At 42.8% G+C, this 24,009-nt stretch overlaps 1 protein-coding gene across 1 annotated transcript; it reads left to right on the top strand.

The window, feature by feature from the left end:
- Positions 1–4,120: 4,120 nt before the first annotated feature.
- SMURF1 (SMAD specific E3 ubiquitin protein ligase 1) lies at positions 4,121–20,047 on the top strand (the record flags this gene model as incomplete). Its single annotated transcript, XM_009084853.1, has 17 exons — positions 4,121–4,159; positions 4,540–4,648; positions 5,490–5,623; positions 5,738–5,803; positions 6,636–6,711; positions 7,036–7,274; positions 8,067–8,151; positions 10,233–10,379; positions 11,587–11,791; positions 12,050–12,153; positions 13,762–13,876; positions 14,874–15,052; positions 15,877–16,014; positions 16,362–16,482; positions 18,149–18,350; positions 19,144–19,219; positions 19,948–20,047. Coding segments are annotated over 17 exons (2,135 nt in total), but the record flags the coding sequence as incomplete, so codon positions are not given.
- Positions 20,048–24,009: the final 3,962 nt, after the last annotated feature.

The following is a 24,009-nucleotide window of genomic DNA, read 5'->3' as shown; positions in this document are numbered from 1 at the left end:
CAGAGGTGTTTCCATTACTTGGGTGCATCAAATTTGGCCTGCTTTCAGCTTGTTTTATTTCTCAATGGTGTGCAGTAACTTGAGTTTCATTTTATGTCAAGATCTTTATTACTTTCTCTTCCAAAGCCTCATTGTTCTTCTTTGCCTCAATCTTAAAACAAACCAACCAACCTGTGATGCTTGTAATGATTATGCTACATATCTCTGTGATTACAGATGGTCTACACAGAGGGAAATATTGAGTGAAGTCCTTTCTACCTCACCAGCTTGTTGGCCTGTGTTTATCTTCTGTCAGAAAGTAAAACAAATGTATCCTGGAATCTGGCTGCCTGTTTGTACAAGCACAAATGATTAACCTGAAGTATCCAAGGGAAGGCCAGAGATGGCTGAGGTGTATTTGCCAGCATGGCTCACTATGACCTCCCCCCACACCTTTCCTAAGGAAGATGTGGACGTCCTGCTGGTTTGTCTTGTTTCCAGAATTAACTTGGATACTAAATTGAAGGCCTGTGGTTAGCTCAGATCATATCCACATGTAAAGGTCTTTATGTGAGCAAGGAGGCTCTTACCTTTAACTTGCAAAGTGTGAGTGAAGGCAGTGCCAGGTGCACATTTGCCTGCTGTTTTGCATTGGGACAGGCTGGGACCTACGGAATATTTTCACCACTTACCTTCTTTATTTTACTTCCCCCCCAGGTCTCAAAATACAACTGCCTCATTTGTACACTGTGCAGCTGGAAACAGTTGTGATGTGCTGTGGGATGGGGTATGTTGGGATTGGACTTGGTGATCCTTGTGGATGCCTTCCAAATTGAGACATTCTGTATTGTGTGTGAATAAAGCTGGTGCTGGTGCAGAGCCAGTGAGGTGAGGACTCTCTGGCAGGCCAGCAGCAATCCTTTGTGTGCTGATAGTTCAGGATGAGAAAGCTGCACACTAAGGTTCGGGGTCTGTTTACTTGGGGACGTTGGAAATGGTTCCTAACCCACACTCTCTTTCTGTGACTCCTTTCTGCAAGTGCTGTTCCTGCTGCAGTGATGGTGTGTCAGAGTGAAGCAGCAGCTTTCTGATGCAATTCCCAGCTGGGTTGTTCAGACATTGGTGCCACTCTGTGCTCTCCTTACTACACCCATCTTGCTCCTGAGGCACCTCCTGAACCACAGCAGATGATTCATTTCAGCTTTGGAAGCAGGGTGGACAACCAGGGGCTGGCAGAGGAACCCTCAACTCACTCAAGTTACATCCCCAGGGTGAATACTGACTTTGTCTAAGGCTTGTCCTTTCTTCACCTCCTGCCAAATATGCTTTCACACTAGCACTTCACCCAGATGGCTAATTTGGCCTTTGAAATTATCTCAGTAATGTCAGGTACTTAAAAAAACATTCCCATCCCTTTATAAATATTATAATCTAGATGTAAAGACATTGTTTCGGTGTTGTTTGGGATCTGTTGTATTAAAAGAAGAAGTTCTTTAGTGCTGTGCAGCAATCCAGAGTGAAGCATAAACAAATCCTGTGTCAAGCTGAAACAAGTCAGTTGACTTTGAGGAGGCAGAATGTAAATGCCCAAGTCAGGAGAGAATTAGTACCTTTTGTACCATTGCAGCCAATGCAGAGAGATTGCTGCTGCTGACAAGCCCAAAACCTTGTTTGGCTAAAAGAAAAACCAGAAGAAAAGCACTTTGGAAAGTGGACAAAGATGGGGTTTGGGCAAGGCCTGGGCAATGTCCTGGTTTGCATCCCATTTTCCCATCTCACCTCGGAACCAGGGATAGAATTAATGACTTTTTAAGCCTTTGTAGCTAAAGTTACCCAAGTTCATAGATTTCAGGCTCAAAGCAGCAGTCATCAGGTCTGTCCTATCCGAGACAATGCATTTCAGAAGGAAATCTGGCACATTCCCAGCCCTGCAGAGCAGGGAGGGGCTGTCTGCTCCACCACTGGCATGGATTCACATCCAAGTCTCCCATTGCTGACCTTTATCACCTGTTTCTTTACTGGAATTTAGAAATCTTTGGATTTGAAGTGATAGAGCTCTTGAACATATTTTTTGCTCCACTGTGTTTCATATGCAAATAGTGGAACAGAGCCAATGGTCCATCCCAGGCAGCCTCATTCTGGAGATTGCTCCATAAAGGTTTATTTCAGCTATTAGCTGTTGTGCCAATATTTTTCTTACAAGAAAGAGTAATGATTTTTGCAACCTAAAATTGAGGGTTTCACAGGCTGCGAGTGGAAAATTGGCAGCTGTGCTCATCTCCTGGAGACTGAGAGGCTGTGAGAGGGAAAAGAGTTAAACAAAAAATACAATTCTTCCATAATAGCTTTAGACATTGATGCTGCTGTTTAGCTCTAGAAAACACACCTGAAATAGAGAATAAAAGTAATAATTTATAGACCGACCACATGCAGAATGTTACACATGGTATAGGTCTCCAGCTTAATAAATTATGCCTAAAATTGGGGATGGCAAAAGCAAATGAGCTATTTGATGTTAAAAATCTCATAGGAACTTTAACATTCCTTTTGGCTGGTACTAAAACATACAAGTTCTTATTTCACCTATACCTGGTCTCTGGTTTTGGGGTGTTTTTTCCTCTGAAGCATTTGCAACAGGAAGAGGAAATTAAAGGTTACTCCATTGTGCTTCCACGGAACAGCGGATGGTGATTCTGTGATCCTGTTTTGTCTCACATCGAATTGCCACAGTCCTGCAGACTTCTCTTTTGGTCAGTTGGTTAAAAAAAATATACCAGAGAAGCTTTCTCTGATTATGCAGTTTGTCAGGGTAAGAAATAAGTAATTTTTAATCCCTTCTAAAAATAGTTCCCCGGTGCAGTTGCTTTAATTATTGCTAAGACGGAGGATTTGTGTATTTTTTCCATGAGCTTCTGGGTTAAATAGTGGATTTCTTTGGTCTGTTTGCTTGACATGTGAGGGGAGGCAGTTTTTATTCTGCTGGGGAATGCTGCTCTGGAGTTGAGAGGTGGAATGCTAGTAGAAGTATATAAAAATTAAATAAATAAAGTATTTGTTCCTTTGCACCTTTCCTTTCCCCAATATAGAGTTACAGTGTGAGTCACGAGCAAGGGGAGAGGGAGAGGGGAAAGGGAAATGGTGTGTACCAGGGGAAATGGCCATTGAGTATCCCCTGAGCATTCAGTCTTGTGCTGAAAGATCAGCACTGGGTGGGAAAGACAATACCTCGGCAGTAATTAGGTCTTTTATAGTTACCTTCCTCTCTTGGATCCTAGTTTGAGAAAAGTTAGAGCTCTAATATTTTTGTCTTTGGCTCTGGAGTTGTTTTTCCTGGGCTGTTAGAAGAATTTAATGGATGCTAAATAACTTGGATTGCTGAGATCACACTGAGCAGTCCTTCTGGAAAAGCAAAATGAGACTTGTAGCTGCTACTAGACCTGGTACAGATAGAGATTGATGTGAGTTTCCTCATCTGATCTTTTCTTAAACTACTGTGCTGGAGAGTGGAACAGGAGAGGGATATGATGTCTCATTTGTGGCACTTTTGAAGGAAAACATCTCGATGCAATTCTTTCTCAGCATATTTATTTTTCTCCTGAGCGAGGTCCTGTCACACTTGCCCCACACCTTTCTGCATTTGCAGATTGCTTGTGCTGTTGCAGGACACATCCCAAGTGTGGTTTCACCAGGTATCCCATAGCTTTGGTGTGCAAGGAGAAGGAGGTTGCACTGCATTGGATGGGATTTAGTGTCGAGGTCTCTTCCAGGAATCCCAGAACTTGGGATTTCAATTTTCTTGCTTCAGAAGCTGTTTAGTCCTTGTTCTAAAGTGGGTGGATTGAGAAACAACAACAGAAATCTGGTTTAGCATTTGTGTAAGCATGAAGTATAGAAAATTGGGAGGTTTTAATGCAGAGGGACATTCATTAAATCTTCTGTGTATTGTAACAATAGAACTAAAGCAGCAAAGAAATTTTATGTAAATCCATATGGCAATCCCAGATAAAACAATGCTCACATTTAATGTTTGGGTGTTTTTTTATGAATCATGATCAGATATTATTTTAGCTGATACGATTACCAGAAAGCTTTTTTTTTAAAATGGTTTTAAGATTGCTTTATCTGCTCTTTTGTTTTGCAGTATTATGTGCCAAGAATCTTGCAAAGAAAGATTTCTTCAGTAAGTATGTCCTAATTGTGTAACTTTCTGCTCTGGATTGATCAGATTTATTTGGGGATGGTGCATTGCTGTGGTAACTCATCTATGCATGTCATTTGCTCTGTGGTTCCATTCTTGCAGCAGCATTGCATTACTACATGAGTGCACTTTACTCTGAGCTGTAGATTGTGTAGACTCTGGGGTTGGCAAGGGCAAACTGCTGCTCACAGCTCTGTGTTGGGGGTGCCACAAGAATCCATCTCAAAGACAAGCTTTACTAACATAGTTTTAGCATAATGGCAACTTTCCTTGCTGGGTGGGAAGCAGAAGCTCATGATGGCATTATCTTGAAAGAAACAAAACAAAGGACCTTGTTTAATAGCACCTTTTCCCTTCTACAGGACTTCCTGACCCGTTTGCAAAGATAGTTGTGGATGGGTCAGGTCAGTGCCATTCCACTGACACTGTGAAGAATACGTTGGACCCCAAATGGAATCAGCATTATGATCTGTGAGTTGGTTGCGAGGTCATAAGTGAACAATATTCCAGAGATTTATCTAGGAAATGGAATGCAAGGGATGGCACTGCAACTTCCGTCTGTATTAGCAAGAAGAGTCACATTCACAGAATCCCAGACTGGTTTGGGTTGGAAGGGATCTTAAAGCTCATCTCATTCCACCCCTTGCCATGGGCAGGGACATCTTCCACTAGCCCAGGTTGCTCCAAGCTCTGTCCAGCCTGGCCTGGAACACTCCCAGGGATGGAGCAGCCACAGCTTCTCTGGGCAACCTGTGCCAGTGCCTCACCACCCTCACAGGGAGGAGTTTCTCACTCACATCCAATCTAACCCTCCCCTCTTAGAGGACTGATTTTTTCAGCAAGAAATTACCTGTAATAAAGGATTGGTAGTTTGCTTTTAGGTGTTTGAATCTGTAACTGCTTGTGAGTGAGGTACACAGCACAAGTGCTCAGAGTGAGCTCTCCTAGAGCATTGCTGTCCTGCTTTTACAATAGATTGTCCTTGTTGTAGTGATTTATTTTCTCCCCATTATTAGAACCATAAATTCTAAAGTTTTGTATGTTAATCGACTTGTTGTTTAGCTTTTAATGAGGTTGGCTGTAGTTAAATTTCTGCTGCAGCAACATCAATTTCCCATGCTGGGTGAAATCATAGTGCAGTAATTCATTAATAACAGCATTTCAGGCATAAGCACTTGTGTTTTTATAACAAAGAGGCATAACCGACGTACTAAAATGTGTCAGAATTTGTACCAATTACAGCAGCAATTCTGTGCAGGAAAAAAAGAGGTTATTATTTCTAAAATTACTCTTTTAATATGTATTTTTCTAGGTATGTTGGGAAAACAGATTCCATAACCATCAGTGTATGGAACCATAAAAAAATCCACAAGAAACAGGGAGCTGGCTTCCTGGGGTGTGTCCGACTCCTCTCCAATGCCATCAGCAGGCTAAAAGATACTGGATGTAAGAGCAGTTCCTACCTGGGGTCATCAAGAACACTCCATGCCTTATCCCTGAGTAATGAATCAGTATTCCCACCCCCTTCCCAGGGCTGATGTTTCCAATTCTCCTTTGCAGACCAGCGTTTGGATCTATGCAAACTCAACCCCACAGACACTGATGCTGTGCGAGGCCAAATAGTGGGTAAGAATCCTCTCAGCCAGATTTCATCTGCTTGGATAAATATCCATGGGGCAAATGTTGTGTTAGAAAATAAACCTCCAGTCATTGCTTCTGTGCCTTTTCTGTGTTGTTTCTTCTGATTTCAATGGGATTAAATGACATGACTTGAAAATTTTTATTGTCCTCCTATGCAGGAGTTTGTTTCCTCTCAGCTGATGATGGGAAACAATACTAAAAAGAGAGAATGCATTTGGCAGTGCTTCTAATGCAGCTCTGAAAGGGGAAATGTCACTGTGACACTGATGCATTTGGCCAAGGTGACAGGCAAAGGGAATCTGAGGTGGAAAAAAGAATCTGGAGGAGTTAGATTTGACAAATTGGTGGTTTAATACCTTTGACTCATGTAAGCCATTTCCAAATTTCAACAAGGCAGTGCTAGTTTTACAGCTGATTTTACCACGTTTTGCTGCCTCCACCCAGCCTGAGCCTGTCAGTGGTATGTAAATGTCTTTGGCAAGCCCCAAATTCTCACCCTAACGATGACATCTAGTGGTGAGCAATTTTTTCCCAGCTTTCCTTTCTGGATCCTCAGGAAACCTTCAAGTCGAGCCTGACATGTTTGATATTTACAGAAATAGCCTCAGGTTTTGAGGGGATGAGCCTCTGGTTTCCTCTGTAAAGAATCAGTGATGCTTTAAGTTTGTAGGAGTTTGGGTGAGTGATGTGCTCTCCTGTGTGGGATAGAGTTTTCCTTAATATTTTGCCCTGTCTAAATGTGGATTGTTTGGATTTTCGTTGTTTTTAAGGGAACAGTTTGCCTTTATTAACCTGTCTCTGGGTTGTTTTATTTCAGTCAGTTTACAGACACGGGACAGGATAGGCACAGGAGGTTCTGTAGTAGACTGCAGAGGCCTTTTGGAGAACGAAGGGTAAGGATTGTTTTCTTTACACTTCGGTAGAAAAGTGGCTTATCTGTGGAAAGACTGTAATTAACATTAGAAATATTAAGTATCAGCTGGGAATATGTGTCGGGTAGTAAGGTTAGAGCTGGATAATTACTTGAAGAGAATAAGCAAAACTGGGTAAGACTCGATGGGGTTTTTTTTGTCATTTCCCTGAGAAATTTGGGGTATAAAAACATGAAGAAAATGGCATATCTTGGGTTAAAAGTCGCAGTAAGAGAGAAAGATAAACAGTTATTTCTGCATTCACTTCTCTTGTGATGGAAACTCTTGAAGTTTCCCCATTTTCAGAACGGTTTATGAAGATTCCGGACCGGGAAGGCCTCTGAGCTGCTTCATGGAAGAACCAGCACCGTACACAGACACGACAGGAGCTGCTGGAGGAGGCAACTGCCGCTTTGTGGAGTCTCCCAGCCAGGATCAGAGGCTTCAGGCACAGAGACTCAGGACTCCTGAGGTCAGGGGTCATGTCCAGACCCCTCAGAACAGGCCCCACGGGCACCAGTCGCCTGACCTGCCAGAGGGCTATGGTGAGTGCCCCACAACCAGAACACTGAAGGCTTTCCATTCTTCTGAAGACTTCAGAGAAAAAAAATCTCCCCTTTTAATACCTAGAAGTGGTTACCTGCTAGAACAGGCAGCTTCTATGTGCATCTCCCAGCCTGCATTTTGGAAAGGGAGCTAAGCAGTGCAGATGGGAGTTGGAGATTGGCTAATTAGCAGTTGGCTACGCCAGGATACACTGAGGGGCTGCTGGTGAATTAAACATGAGGTTGTGGTGTGATGCCGTTACAGAAAATTCACTGCTAATCTTGGCTGTGTATCTAGGGAGAACAAATGTAAAGAGCTCTTTAAACTAGAGCAGTAATGCTATTTTTTCCTTCCCCCTTGGCATGTTGTGTAGGTTTGAGCCCACATTTGAGAAAAAAAAAGATCAGGAAAATAGAAAAGCAACAAAGAAGCCAATAGTACAGAAGATTAGGGAGGATGAGATTAAGGGGAGTTTAAATCTCAGAAAAGAGCACACCAAATCTAGGAGTAAAGAAATCTAGTTTGAGGGTTTGAGTTGGCTCAAAATCTAAAAATACAAATACAAACTAAGACATGTTGGATTTGTGAGTTTCAGAAGAATGTTGAAATGTGTAGTCAGAGTAAATTTGTGAAGGACAAAACAGTCCATGCTGCGGGAGATCAGGGGAATGGCTCCAGTGCTTTCTTCAAGATCTGGCAGAGAGGAAATGTTTTAATGCTTTTAAACAAACTGTTTATTCAGGATTTTTCAGATTGGTAATGCAGAATAATCTTTCTTCCTTTTTCCACAGAGCAAAGAACAACCGTACAGGGACAGGTTTACTTTTTGCACACACAGACTGGAGTTAGCACATGGCATGACCCAAGGATACCAAGGTATGCATTACAGTTAACAGGGTGTTCGGGGGTGTGTGGCAGTGAAATGGATCTTCAAGAGCAAAAATCTACTAAATGGCCTGTCTAAGTTTAAAGGGAGAGTTCCCAGCAAAGGAATATTTTGGGATCCTTCTAGCTACCTTTTCACCAAACATTAAGGATTTCTCTTTTTGAAAGAATTATTTCCTTGTGAATCATGTGCAAAAAGGGGAAAAATACATATCCCTTCAGGAGGTCCCATTTAACAAATTCTTCCTGAAATGTTGGTGTGACTTTGTGTTTTTGACGAAGCTACAAATTTCTGAACCTTACCTACTTTTGATTTTGTATGAAAACAGTTTGGATTGCAAATGGAAGAAAAAAATTACTATTAAAATAATAATTTCTTGAGTATTGAACTTGTAACTTTTGCTCTCATAGTTCTCACTTAAGTATAATTGAAGCAGAGATTACTTGTAATCTTTAAAGATGAGATGGTTTGAGGTTTTTTTGTGCTTTAGGCCAGTGATTTGCAGCTAGAAAATTTGAGTCCTTCACATGATTGATTTAGCAAAGCCTCTTTAAACCTTAACCTGCAGTTAATCCAGGTCTTTGTGAGGAAGGTCTGGCACTCTTCCTCGAGGAGCTCTGACTCTGGGCTGTTTCATGGACCACCTGCCCACCAGATTCAAGGGTGAAACATGAAGTTTGTAACTCTCAGCTGCTGCTCTGGCTGGATAAGACCGAGATGTGACACAGGATATTAGAAAAATGATACAAAGTAGTGCAGGCAAAAGTGTTGATAAAAGCACAGTGTATGGAAGCAAATGAAAAGTAAAGTTGAGAGAGAGAAAGAAAATAGCTGATGTTAGATTAGCTGGGATTGTGGGAAGAAGAAATGACAGTGTTTGTTCATTTGTGTCGCTCGGGTCAGGCTTGTTGCCCAAAGCCTTTCTTCTTCAAGTGGTGCTGGTCAACATAATGAAAGGTCCTGCTGCTTCTCTCCACAAATCCCAGAGCCAGGCTGCCAGGACCAGCAGTATAAGTGGCCACAGCAGTGTCTTGTGAGTCCCAGGTCACACTTATTTGAATTAAAGGTGACTGCCATACCACCAGCTTGTGTGAAAACCTAACCTGGGCACTTGGCATAGATGTAGGTTAAAACTTGCTGTAATCAGATCTCTGCAGTACTTTCAGATGCACAGCTGATCACAGCAAATGGTCCTGACCATAATCTTCTTTAAGGAGCCTAACAAGGGCTTGTCTGTCTGCCTGTGTGTCCCCTTGGCTTATACTCACTGTGACACTAAGGAACCTTTGGTGTGCAAAGTGTTTCTACCTCTCCTGAGCCTCTCTGTTAACTCCTTTGTACAGATGTTGCATGGTTAGGTTTAGGTAAGGAAGTACATAGAGTGGTGCCTTGAGCCCTGAATCCATGCCAGCTGTCCAGAGAATACTTGACTTAACAATAGTTTTTCTGCCTAAAAATAAACTTCATGTTTCCTTCCTTCCTTTTCTTGCCACCCTGAGTGCTTTCCTCTGTTAGGTGGCTGGAGCCTTAAGGGTTTTCAATTTTTCAGGTGTAAACACATCCTAAGTATTGAATTCAAACACCACCTGGAAGTGAGTGACTATCTTTAGCAGCACTTAGAGTGATACCTGGAATTTATTTAGGATGAGAGGTGAATGTGTTGGGAAAGCCTTACTCACACTGATTTATCAGTCAAATAGTTAAGATTCTAACATTTTCTAATTAAAGAGGTGGGTTTTATTTTTTTGGGTGATTTTAGTATTTGCCTGTCTTAGCCTCCAACTTCTTGAGTCTTTGTAGACTCTGCTTGCTGCAGGGGCCTTTGGTTTTCTGCACATGGATTACATTAGTGTTAGTGGGAATTCTTCTGTGAAGTTTTTGCTATGAAAAAAAGTCTCTTCTGCCTTTGCAGCCCTCAGAATCCCTGTCATCAGTTAAGTGTCTTCTGTCCTTCCCAAGATTTTCATGGCCTAGAATCACTGAACACCAAATGCAGTATGACCCCTATATGTCAATTGGTTTCATCTTAACTTCAAATGTGTGTCAACATTTTGTTTGCTTTTCTGTTTAGAGACCTTAACAGTGTGAATTGTGATGAACTGGGACCTTTGCCTCCAGGCTGGGAAGTTAGAAGTACAGTTTCAGGAAGAATATATTTTGTAGATCATAACAACAGAACCACACAATTCACAGACCCACGACTACATCACATCATGAAGTAAGAGCTTTGCCTGATAAATAATTCCTGTCAAGTCTGGGAGTCATGAGGGGCTGAACACCTGAGTGATCACAATGTTGAGGAATAAATGCAACCAAGGCTGTAGTCAGGGGCTGAGCATTGGTTCTCAGTGCTAGTTTTTTGCAGAGAGGGTTTTGACTCTGCTCTGCAGTCTTCAGGTGTACAGGAGGGTTTGCTTATTTCAGGACAACACTAATCTCTCTAAGCTGGTTTGACAAAATTGCCCCAAGCTGTGCTGGAGCAGATACACAGTTCTGGAATGGCTGAGGTGTGGGGCAGAGGGTCTGCCAGGGGCTCCCCAGCAGTCAGCTCGTGCCTGTCTGCATGAGCAGTTCTAGCTCTGTGCAGGCTGTACTGGACCTGAACTGGCTTTGTGTTCTCTGGAGCTCCAGACAACAGGAATATAAAGCCAGCTGGAGTCTGGTCAACTGGTGCTGTACACAGCCAGTTTGGGTTTAGCAGGATTTAGTAAGCTCAAGCTCTGCATCATGCAAAGGCAGCTGAACTGTTGTGGAACTGACCCTGGAAGCAGCCTGACAGTGCTGCTTGTGCCCAGGATCAGACTTTTTCATGGATCTGAGTTGTCTGTGCTTGAAGCCAGCTGGGGAATCTCTGTATCTAAAACATAATTGCTCCACAACCCAAATAAAGCACTGATGGATAAGCATAGTTGAATGTATGAAGCTGCAACTCTCTGGGATAAGTACATATTTCTCTTCTAACGACCACAGATGCAGTATTTTTACAGTGTCAGGAATCCCCAGCCTGATTTTGCATGGAGCTGGAATAAAATTAGTTGCAGGTGTTAGACAGTTCCATTTATAAAGCTGTTGTTTGTTCCATTAGAGATCTCTTTTTGTGTTATGCTCTTGCAAGTTGTCTCCATCTGGGAGAAATACCAGACAAACTTTAATTGCTGCTCAGTCAGCATGCAGTGATCATCCACAGCCTTTCACAGTGTTGACATATGAAAATGGAGCTCAGAAATGCTGAAACTCTTGATTGTAAATACCTGTATTCCTTACATCCCTGAGTGTGGGGCAGTGATGCTACAGAGGTCACCCAGCTGGATACACACTTCACTCCAGGTTCCTCTTAGAGAAGCTTAATCAGTTCTTCCATCATTGTTTTACATATTCCTTATTGTTATGCTTCCAGAATAAATATTTTCCCCTTTCTTTCCAAGCCATCAATGCCAGCTAAAAGAGACCAGCCAGCAACCTCTGCCAGCTCCAAATGAGGGATCACTGGAAGAGGGTGAGGAGTTGCCTGCACAGAGATATGAAAGAGACTTGGTACAAAAGTTGAAAGTTCTTAGACATGAGCTCTCCCTTCAGCAACCTCAGGCTGGTCACTGTCGCATTGAAGTATCCAGAGAAGAAATATTTGAGGTATATGAGTGGGTTTTTTGGGGTTTTTTTACAACTAAAAGCAGGTTTTGTCACTCAAAGGTTAAGTAAAACTGATCTGTGATTGTAACAACTTTGTCTCACCACATTACAGAGTTGTCATTAGAATTTGCTGCAGATTAGCACTGAACGGTCATGTTTTCTGTTGCTGAGTAACAATCTGTGTATTATGGAAATGTATCTTAGTAGACCTAATTCTAGGAAGGAGGTAAAATATCTAACTGCACCGTTCTCATGCAGGAATCCTACCGCCAGATTATGAAGATGAGGCCAAAGGACTTGAAAAAGAGGCTTATGGTGAAATTCCGAGGAGAGGAAGGCCTGGACTATGGAGGAGTAGCAAGGTGAGATTTGGGGCGTTGTCTGACACTTGTAACTAAAATGTCCTTTACTGCCCTGTGGCTGATAACATACCCTTTCAGGTTATCTCCCAGTGCTCTTTGTAAGTTGTGACCTGCAGTTAGTGGTTGTAGCTTTGGCCTGTATATGGTGAATTGGGGAAGTGGAAGCTTGTGATTTAACAGTTGTTCCACAGCCCTCCTGGTGCCAAGGACTCATCCTAAATGACTCTGCACACCTTGTATTTGGGAACATGACTGGAGCTAATGCCAGATTGAAGGTTTCCAGTTGCCCCTCACTGTACCCAGTGAGTGTAAGAGGCTTGTTTAGGATAGGCTGTTGATGTTACTGGAGAAAAGGCTGGTCCCAGCAACAGGCTCCAGTTTCATAACTGAAAGTGTGATCAGCTCAAATTGTGAGGTCCTGGAAGTGTATAGACTCTGAAGTCAGATCCAGATCACAGTGAGGGCTTTGTTAAGCACACCTGTCTGATATCAGGATTGCAGGGGGATAGGGGTTCCTTTTTGTTATGTCTCAGCCACATTCAGGAGAGTTCTCTGATCTGTTGGAGCAGGAGTAGAGATGAACTAATAATAAACAAAGGCTAAAATTTTAGCGAGGACTTGCCTCCCTCTTAAAAATAACAATAATTCCCTGTGGGTCACATCAGATCTGAAGTTCTGGCGCTGATTGTAGCATCACTAAAACTCTCACCTTTGTGCTGGCCCAGGTGCATTGTGTAAATTCACTGGGAGATTGTTCCAATCCACAAAGGCTGCATCGACCACTTAGGTGTCTTTCAGTAACTCATTGCTGGACAAAGGAAAGAAGCTGGAACATTCTGAGCTGCCTTACCCAAGGCAGCCTCGGATGCCTGTGCTGTTGACATCCTGTTGCCCTGATGGCTTTCATAATTGCCCATTAGCTGCAACTGACTCGTTAGGATCATTGTGGCACCACTTCTAAGCATTAAAGCTGATCGTTCTCTCAGAATATTTTGAACCTGGGATGTGTGTCCAAATTTAACAACAAAGGGTATTTGTCATGGTGAGTTGGGAGGTCAGGAATAGGTTTAGTTCCATTCCAGTCGTTGTATATTACTGAGAGAATTTACCCAACCTCTCCTCTTTTAAATGCACTTGGCCTCTGTCCCTTCTGGCCTCTGCTGAAAGCAGAGATCTCTAGTCACTAAAGCTGGCAGAAAAACAGCTGTTTTAAAGATCTCCAGTGACTGAAGCAACAGATTTTTGGAATATTTCTTTGCAGGTTGCAGAGGATCAGATCTCTTAGACTCCAAATAGCTGAACTGTGTGCAAAGTCAGGATTTTTTGGGAAGTGTGTGTTGTTCAGACTCAGTTAGTCGATGGCATTGCCTGACAGCTTGCTGTAGCTTCTCTAATTGATGTTAATCCCTTCAGTGCTTCTAAACTAAACCAAGTCTGCCTGTGAGTGGTTTTTAGTCATACTTTTCTGGTCTGCAAGTGGAGTCCAGCACAAGGCGATCTGATTTTGAAATAGGCTCTTCATAACTGGTAATTCACAACAATTGTGTTGTCTGAAACTTAAGTGGAAGTTGCACCTTCTAAAATATACTTCTTTTTATCCTTTGGCAGAGAGTGGTTGTATTTACTGTGCCATGAAATGCTGAATCCCTATTATGGACTCTTCCAGTACTCCACAGATAATATTTACATGCTGCAAATCAATCCAGACTCTTCTATCAATCCTGTAAGTGTGAATTTCTGAGCAACATTCCTACTTTAACAGATGTTCCTGCAGTTTGTTATAGCTGTTTTTCCACAAGAAGGGTCTAAACTGGAGGGTACAAGAAGGGTCTAAACTGGAGGGTAAAGCACAATAAGAAGGTGTTAGTGTCTTATATTGATGTAGTATGAAGCAGAGGAAGTTTGTTCAGAGATTAAAAGCATGATGGAAGAGGTATCTGATTTCCTTGAGACTCCTCAGTGCTGATGAGGATGCACAGTGATTCTGAGAAGACAAGACAGGTGAAATTCACCTTCCCTGTGAGTGCAGGGAAGCACTTCCCTGTGCACGGAAGCACTTCCCTGTGCACACAGCATTACATTCCCAGCAGTGCCTGCCTCATGACTTTTAGGAATGTATCCCTTGCTTGCCCTTCTCACTGCACTGCTGTGCTTGCTTTTTTCCTTACTGGAGGATTTGGATTGATGCAGACCCTGAAAGAAGCAGCAGTTCTGTATTTCTATTGGGAATTCTTCCTGATGTGACATTTCCTGACATTTGCACTTGAAGATGAGGGGATAGATTGGAGCAATGTCAACCACAGGACTTACACCTCAGTTTTCAAAAGGCAGTTTCAAAGCTACTGAAGGACAGGAAGGGAGCAAGCATAAGGCTTGCTTCCTCACAAGGAAACAAAGAAAAAACTATTGTATTTGGAATTGTCATATCTTGGATTCTGGGGATTTCATGAGGATTTTCTTTCTATGAGTTTTGCCCTTTGAGAGGTCTAGAGGACTAGAATGCAATTTATTAATCAGGTAATGCACAGATACTTGTTTGAGGTATTTAACTATTGAATGCTTCAGGTTTGGTTATGTTATGAGGCAAAGCAGTGGCTGCTCTTGCCCAGAGGGTTACAGATAACTCACACTGAACATACCACCGAGGGCACAGGTATAGCCACAAGGTGTCAGTGTCTTCCCAACGCCTGATTCCTTTCCTCTCTCTTCTCTCCCTGCAGGACCATTTGTCTTATTTCCATTTTGTTGGTCGGATAATGGGTTTGGCTGTGTTCCATGGACACTATATCAACGGGGGTTTCACGGTTCCCTTTTACAAACAGCTTCTGGGGAAGCCCATCCAGCTCTCTGATCTGGAATCTGTTGACCCAGAATTACACAAAAGTTTAGTCTGGATCTTGTAAGTGCTGTATTATCAATTGTCTCCTTGTAGAGAAGATGGGGAGGAGTATGTTTGCAGTAGTGAGATAATGCTTTACACAAAACGTTTGCAAACAGCTTGTCATGGTGTAGATCTGCACAAAGTCATTAAACTACTCTTTGTGTATCACAAAGCTCAAGGGACTCGAGGAAGAGTTCTCATTGCACACTCTCTGTTCACTCTCCTTGCAGTAAAATAGATACTAAATCATTAAAGGTTGCATGGATATGGTAGAACATCTCAGTATCAACATCCAGCCTCAGGACAGAGCTCTGAGGGGAAGTACAGCCTCTTCCAAAGAAAATCAGCTTTGATTAAAGTGGAAGTAAATGGAAGTAATTTGGGTTTCTGTATGCTTACAGTGCAGAACAAAATCCAACATTCAGTGTAGCTTTGGGACTCTTCAGCACTGTTTTGCATTCTCTTGATTTCTATTCCTAAGTGCAGTTTGAATTCTGTATTGAGAGTTACTGATGATGTTGAGTTTGCTGCATGTGATCTCTTCCATGTTCCACTCTGATCTGTGACAGCAGATCAGATTATTGCTGCTGTGTGTGTGTGTTTCTGTATATAGGGCTTAATTCATTATCCTGAGCTCTGCTGGGATTGGATGAGTGACCCATATCTGATCAGGCTCTAAGCTGTACAGAAGTTGGTGATTGTGGCAATATTCCCCTAGTGTGTGAAATGCAGGTGGTTAGTACTAGGCTTAGCCTGAAGGCTGAATGTTCAAAGAGCAAACTGTCAGCATCACCACTGAGACTTGTCAAATCCTAAGTTTACCTCTGTCTGTCCATTGCCAGAGAGAATGATATCACCCCAGTGCTGGACCATACATTCTGTGTGGAACACAATGCCTTTGGGAGGATTTTACAGCATGAACTCAAACCAAACGGCAGAAACATTCCAGTGACAGAAGAGAACAAGAAAGAATATGTCAGGTATCACAGAACAGAAATGTATCCTGCAAGTGTAGGGCAAAGGAGGAAGTAAACAGGTGACATTTTTGTGTGTAGTGAAACCAATGATGTAAGTAATCTGGGGGGAAATTCCTGAGTCATAAAGACATCGATGTCTGTGCTAGAAAGATGAAGCAATGAATTATACTTTTTTTTCTGTTGATGGTGCAATAATTAATTGTTGATGGAAAAAGGAACTGATAAGAATTTCTTTCATAATACAGAATTAAAGGAAGTTCCTCTGTAAAACGAGGGTTTCCCAGCTCAGCTATGAAAATCCCAGTCCCATCCAGCTCATCATCCCTGACTGTTCCTTTGCCACACCACAGGTTGTATGTGAACTGGCGGTTTATGAGAGGAATAGAGGCACAGTTCCTGGCTCTGCAGAAAGGTTTCAATGAACTTATTCCTCAACATCTCCTTAAGCCTTTCGACCAGAAGGAACTTGAGGTATGTTTTATCCACATGGAATATTGTTTTGTGATTTGTTTAATCCACAAGAACTGACTTTAAAAAAACCAAACACACAAAACTAATTGCAAGGTAGGTACCAGAAAGCTGAGTATTTGTTTAACCATACACTTCTAGGTTTATTCTAGACATTCTTTGGGTTAACCTATTAAGAGGGTTGCTTAAACAGGGAAAGGCAAATACATCATAGTGTCTGTCCAGGGACTAACACTCCAGGCAGGTGGTCTGAGCAGGGAGGGAGTACTGCAAGTTTGAAGAATCTTTGGCATGACCCGACCTGTTGCCTATCCCAAACTTTTGTCCATGCATGGCTGTTTCTATATGCACACAGGACATAGGTTACAGAGACTAAAATAGAAGGGTAGAGCATATAGAAAATAAGTTGTCTTCTCATTAAGTCCTGAGGTGTGGAATGCTAATGTCTAAAATAATTCCTGTCAGAGCAATTTTTCCTCTGGTATTTCTGTGGAATATTGAGCATTTGTGGTATTGGAAACACTAGCTCTGTGCTAATCCTTTGTGCCTTTTGATTAATCCCACAAAGTTGTTGCATTCCATTTGCTTTAAAAGGCAGATTAAAAATCCATTAAATATTTCAATCCTATCTCTGTGTCAGAACAGTCACAACTGTCCTGATGATGTGAACAAGTGTCAGTGGGTGCTGTCTTGGTGGCACAGTGAGGCAGCTGCTAAATGGCAGCTCTCAGAAATGTGATCCTACTCCCAGTGTGGAATATTATGGGAAATTTAGAATATGCCACGTTTTGTTGTGAGGGATGGAGGTTTCTCTGAGCAGTTTATTTGTCGTTGCCAGGGGAGGTGGTTAGAGTCACAGCCAGCAGTGACTTCCTTTGACAGTATTTTGCAATCTGGTGTCATCTGGAAAAGAGATTGAAGTAATATGTCTGGTCTGTGTCAGAGCCTCTCACAAACAGCATCAGAAAACAGAGGAAAAGTTTCTGTAGTTTGTTGTGGAACAACAAACCAACTTGGATGTTCCCATAAACCAAGCAGGATTCTGTCGGAGTCAGTATTGACAACTCTAGGACAATCCTGCATCAGGACAATGATGCTGTGCACGCAGGAGATGACCTGCCTTCTTCCAGATCTGTTCTGTACCCTCCTAAAGATGGGCTGTACCTTCCAGCTAGCACAGATGTCACAAACCATGGGCCTCTGACTCTCATGGCTTGCGAAGGTTCTGGTGCTGGTAATGTACTGCTTGGCCTCAATTCCGTTGCAGTTCAACTGGAGAGATTTACTGCCTCTTCCATAGTTTCACAGAATGTTAAGGGGTTGGAATGGGCATTAGATATCATCTAGTCCCAACCTCCCCTGCCCTGGGCAGGGACACCTCCCACCAGAGCAGGTTGCTCAAGGCTTTATCCAGCCTGGCTGTGAACACTGCCAAGGTTGGGGCAGCCACAGCCTCCCTGGGCAGCCTGGGATAGTGTCTCACCACCCTCACAGTAAAAATCCACTTCTTCCTGACTGGTTTGGACTTCTCCAAACTGATTTGGAGCATCACCTTGCACCAGAAAAGTAGTTGAAGCACCTAAAGAATGCCAGGCTGGTTGGATGTGTCTTTATAACTGCAAACCTGAAATGACTCTGAATGTTAAAGCATTTTCCAATCCCTGAACAGCTGATCATAGGAGGTCTGGACAAGATTGACCTGAACGACTGGAAGTCAAACACTCGTCTAAAGCACTGCATGGCAGACAGCAACATTGTGAAGTGGTTCTGGCAAGCAGTGGAAACGTTTGATGAAGAAAGAAGGGCAAGGCTGCTGCAGTTCGTGACGGGTTCGACGCGTGTCCCACTTCAAGGTTTCAAGGCTTTACAAGGTGACTGACGTGGAGGCCAAGTTAACCTGTCGTGGCAAAAAGAGCTAACAATGGGGTGGTATTTACTGGCTCCTTGTAAAATATCACTGGATAACTCGAGCACTTGCAAGCTTGAGATCCCAAGAGCAGTTTTACATTTGTCAGCAGCTCTGCTGATGGCGAACACTTTTTGGCTGTTGCTGATAGTGAGGGAAGGTGGTAAATCTGCTACCTTGCAGCACTTTGGTGTCAGTATTGGCTGTCAGGCTCCTACAGCTCTGGGCTCTGACGTTAAAATCATTGCATACAAACATGCACATGAATATAGGGCTGACTAAAGACCTTTTTCACATGAGAATTATATTCTCTTCAGTGTTTGGCAACAAACCATTAGACTTTAAAGCAAGTTCCTGAAAATGGCAGGTTTTGTCATCCATGTCCTTGGCTGTCATGATTCTCCTGGTCACACCCCATCGTTGGCTGACGGTAAATTGATGTTCATAATTAAAATACATAGTTCTGTTTTACAAGGAGAACCTTCTTGCACTTAAGTCTTTTAATTTTTGAAGGTGCAATTTCATTAATACCAAATTTAGCAGCTTTCCAAAGTACCAGTCTGCAAATTCGTTGTCATGAACAGCCTTATCACTTCTGCCATCCTTTCATCAGCTGTGAGTCTCTACAGATTTAGCCTTAGGTTTGCAGCTGGAACTGTAATTTCCTCTCTTGCCTTTTCATAAGCAGCAAAATTTGTGTGTGTGAATGATATTTTGTTGAAGTGCATTAACTAGAATGTCTGTCTAAGGTTCTACAGGCGCTGCAGGACCCAGACTGTTTACCATCCATTTGATAGATGCAAACACAGACAACCTTCCTAAAGCCCACACTTGGTAAGGTGGAAACCTTCTGCATGTCAGTGCTTGCTTTCCCTTTGTCTGGATTTAAAGGAGTCATCTCTGTTTGTCCTGGGTATGGATTAGTTCTGGGATATACATGGATGACTCCAAGTGTGCTCTGTTAGCTTGGAAATATCTGTACTCCACAGACAGCAAAGTAATTGACTTCTCTTCTTACAGCTTGATTTGTCTTCTGTGATATCTGTGCTTTTCATTTATCCCAGAGTTGATTATTTTGAATAGTGTGATGTTTGTAAGTTTATTTCCATGTGTTCAGCAAAAGTATTCCCTGAGAAGTAACTCAGGAGCAAAGTCCTCGTGGAGAGGAGCTGTCGGATGTCGGAAGCAGGTGCTCCTGGTGCAGGACAGGCACAGCCTGAGCTCTTGCACGGAAATCTCACTCCATCAGAGGCAGGAAATGGTTTCAGCAGCAGCATAGCCTGTCTGCAGGCAGGGCAGGGAACAGGCCTGCCTCGTGTCCTGCTTTATTTGCAAGTCCCTGTACCTACCTCCTCCTGTTCCTCCTTCTCCCAAACTCTGCCCTATCAAGCTGTGCGTTCCTACTGCAGAAATACTTGGATTTTATCTTGTCTTCTTTGTCCACTGAAGTGGCTGAGGCTTTCTGTGAGTTTTCATAAATTCTATCTATATGTAGCTTCTCCAGCATTTTTCCCCCCAGTAAATATTTCAGACGGATCCATGTGTTGCTCTTTTCCCTCTAGCTTTAACCGGATCGACATTCCGCCTTACGAGTCGTACGAGAAGCTTTATGAGAAGCTGTTGACAGCTGTGGAAGAGACATGTGGGTTTGCTGTGGAGTGAAAAAGCAACCAAAGGAAACAGATGCTAGCTCATGGACCACCAAAATAAAAGCTAGAAGAAGCTTGCTGTGAACTTCCTGCTAAGCTGTCTGAAGCTTCAGAACTCTGACAACTTAGAGATGGGGCTGATCCCTTCCACCACTGGTGGATGAGGGGGGGGTAGGGGCTTTTGTTGGTGGTTCCCAACTCTCTTTTCTCCCCTTTGTTACAATAACCCCTTCCCTCTTCTTCCATCCCCCCTAAAACGAAATGCAGCCAAGTTCAGCATTTGGCTTTGGTTACACAGGATATTCTGCTAGATTTGTAACACATATTGTGATAGGGTCAGCGACCTGTGGGGTTTTTTTAATAGGAGAATCAAAAGTGTAATTGAGAATGAGCTTAATTTGCTGAGGACTTGCAACTGGTAGGTGCACCTGGTTAGTTTGTCTCAAATCAAGCTTGAGCCTTTGTAGAGCCGAGCGGGTGCAGTGTCTGACTGGCACCAGAATTTGCATTGCACATTTTAAACACCTGTTTAAAACATAAACTTCTAGCAGAAAATACCTCCATGCGAACACTGAACGGAAAGGAAAAGAAATCCAAGTTCTGCCTTAGCAGGAAGCTCCCAGTGGAAGCTGTGGCTCACCTTGATAAAAGTGAAGGACTCTGGGACAGCTTAAATGGTGTCGTCTGATTTCTTTTTTGGTTGTCCTGGCTGAAATCTAATTGTTTTGCACATGAAAACAATTATTTCCTCCTGCAGAATTAGTTTCCATAGTTTGTTCAGATGTAAGTACCTTGCAGAGAAGCCTTGTGAGGAGGAGACATAGGATAAAGATCTGTTCAATCCCAAAGCTGTGATTTCTGTGCCACTGTTTTACCCGAGACGTGTTTGTGTGACTTTAAATTCTATGACTCACATGGAAATCACTAAAAGCCAAGTTAACAGAGCAAACTTCTGCTTCACATGTTTGGCCTTGAGAAAGGTTTATTTGGTGGAGATTGAGGTAAAAGGGGAACTATATAGTGAGTACATTTTAGATGTTATGGAAAGCTATGGGAAGAATTTATGACTTCAGTTCTGTAGGGATGTAAATTTCTCCAGAGAGCCATACAAGGCTATTTTTGAAATATCTGAAACTAATACTAAATGGTTTGTTCTCTAAAATATTGCTAAAATGACTTCCCCAGGGGAAACAAAAGCAAATCAAATACCTGAATCACTAACATTTTTTCCAGTTTGCACACCAAGACGAGCAGTGTTGTAACAAATAACACAGCTTCAGGGGGACCCAGTTACTATCAAACGTGGCTAAACTTCAGTAAAACAGACTTGTATAGGTTTTCTTCTTTGGCAGTCCTGATTTTTAGAGAGATTCATTACTGAAACGTTTAACAGATGTAATGTTTATGGAATAGTGCATTGAAATTCTGCTGTGGGTAAGAGATCATCCTTAGGAGATGTCTACTGGAATACTTCTATTTTGTCTTTTTTTAATTGACTTTGATAATAGCTTTAAACTGTGATAGGACAGAAAGTAGACACTTGTCAATCCCCTGACATCTTTCTCTGTTTTGTTTGTTTGTGGTTTTCTTTCTGCCACTGACCATGTGATTTGTTGTCAGAAGTGAGAGTTGCGTTGGAGGTGGAAAATGTACCATATTGTGAGGTTTGCATGGGGTGGCTGAAGATGGTGCTCATCCTGCAAGACTGTACAGGAGAGGCTGTTCAGACCCATGTTCATAGGGATCTTTTGGCACTTGGGCACCAGTTTCTGCAGTTCTGGGTGTTGGGACACAAATGGAACCATGTGACTCTGGCAGAGAAGAGGAATTGCAGCTGTGGCTCACAGCACCCGTACGGTCTCGGGCTGAGCAGCAGAGTCCCCTCAGCCTTGGCTTTTCCAAATGGCTTCCAAGTCAAACCTGTTCCTAGAGTGTATCTAATCCTTTCAGTACATTTGAATGTGCAATAAACCAGTCAGATAGGAAAAATGCAAAATGCATTATTGCCCAAGAGCTTTGCATGCAGTCTCATGTGGAATTTTCACTGAAAGACTATAAACCAACCCAAACCCAGATAGTAAATCCCATCCCTAACAAAAATCTGTCACACAAGCTCTACCTGCAGCACAACATGCTCAGCACAAACCAAGAGAGGTGAGGGGAAAGGCACTTGATTTGGAGGTCTGTAGGCCAACTAGCTTTGTGTCAACACAGAGTTGACATAGGATAGTCCCTAATGTCTTTGCTAGGTCAGTTTGATTGAATGCACGGGATACGAATAGGCAAGGATTGTTGTTTCCAAAAGTCTGTCTGGTTTTTGCTGTATTTAAAAGCCCTTGGCAAGGTACCTCCTCCATGCTGACAGTAATGAGAACAGGGCCCTGTCTTTTTAATTATTTCAGTTCTCTTCCCAGCAGCTTCACCATATCTCCCATCGTGTTGTCTGTGCAATTTTGTGCCACTCCAGTGACGACAAAGACATTTCTTGTCTTGTTCTGTACGTACATTTGAGGCAGGCCTTAAAGCTGGGTGGGTGGAGGAACAGCAAGAAGTGAGGCAGAATGGCTTTGGAGCCATGGCTTTTCCTTCCTGTGGCTGGTTCCAAGGCCAGGGAAGGAGGAAATGCAAACAGGAGTTTGCATGGCTTGAGCCATTGGCTCCTGGAGGTGTCGGATAACCTCAGCTGTGTGTGCTCATTCCCACTCTGCCAGCACTTGAGCTGGTTGGTACTTCTCAAACTTGCCCAAAGAATAACATCGAGTCCAGTGTTCATTTTGTCATTCCACCTTGTACATGGATACTCTTGGATCTGACCCGAAGAAAATACAAGGTACAATGTGTCTGTTGTTCCTGTCCTAACGGCAAACCCAACAGCTGGTCCATGGCACAGCCCTGATACTGCTCCTCAGCCTATACTCTATGCTCAGGGATGTAGGAAACCACCACTCTGCTCGTGTTTTCAACCAGGAAGAAACGAGACTGTTTGATGGGTGTTAGTGTAAACTTGGGCATTATAGACAAGACTCTGCTCCCAAAGGCTGCTCCAAGCTCCAGACGTGCGATCGGCGTTGGCTCAGCACAATGTACTCAGTTCCAGTCGAGGTGGTTATCAAATCCAACAGGTTTTGTAAATTCCTGATCCAGCCACCAGGCCCAGGTGCAGGGCCAGAGTGGCACAGCAAGTTCCCAGAAACACACTATGGATCTGGTTTTAATTTGTTGATTTCTTTTTTTTGTTGTTGTTATTGTTCCTCAACCACTTTATAATGTATTTTTTTAATTTATTATTTTGTAATGTCATGTTTTAAGTATTGCTGCTATCCTTGTTATTCTTCCCACTGTTTTTATTGCAGATTTATTTTGTGAAAGTTGTACACTAATGTTTCATTTTATTGTCTAAATCAAAGTATTTAAAGAAATACTAGTTCTATTTAATGTGGTTATGGAACCAGCTGGAATAAACAGTGATTGTATAGTAGGCTGGACCCAGGAGGTCATGTTCATTTTTGTTACATATGCAATAAACTCACAACTTTAAACTCTTGGTATCCACAGTTTCGTTTCTGAAAATATTTGTGGGAGAGAGTGGCCACAGTATGGAAATGTAACTGATTTAACAGATCTATGCTCTGTGCAGTCCATAAAGTTCTCTGTGGAGAGAGAGAGGCTGATTAATTACCAGCCTCAATCTTTTTCCCTTATTATTATTTGTCCTCTTACATTTTAATAACCTCAGTTTTTGAGGGGAAAAAAATTGTAATCTTCTCCTTAATGACAGGTGGGTTCCTGCCCCTCTAACCCCCATGGCAGAGCCCCCCATAGAGTTCCTGTCTCACTTCCCCCCATGGCAGAGCAACCCCACAGGGCTCCTGTCCCTCCAGCAGAGCCCCCCATGGTGTTCCTGACCTCCCCTCCCCAGCAGAGCTCCCCATAGGGGTCTTGCCACGACCAGCAGAGTCTCCCCTATGGTTGCTG

This window comes from Acanthisitta chloris, unplaced genomic scaffold, assembly GCF_000695815.1.
Source record: "Acanthisitta chloris isolate BGI_N310 unplaced genomic scaffold, ASM69581v1 scaffold15501, whole genome shotgun sequence".
Taxonomy (NCBI): domain Eukaryota; kingdom Metazoa; phylum Chordata; class Aves; order Passeriformes; family Acanthisittidae; genus Acanthisitta; species Acanthisitta chloris.
This window is presented reverse-complemented; position numbering and strand designations above follow the sequence as displayed.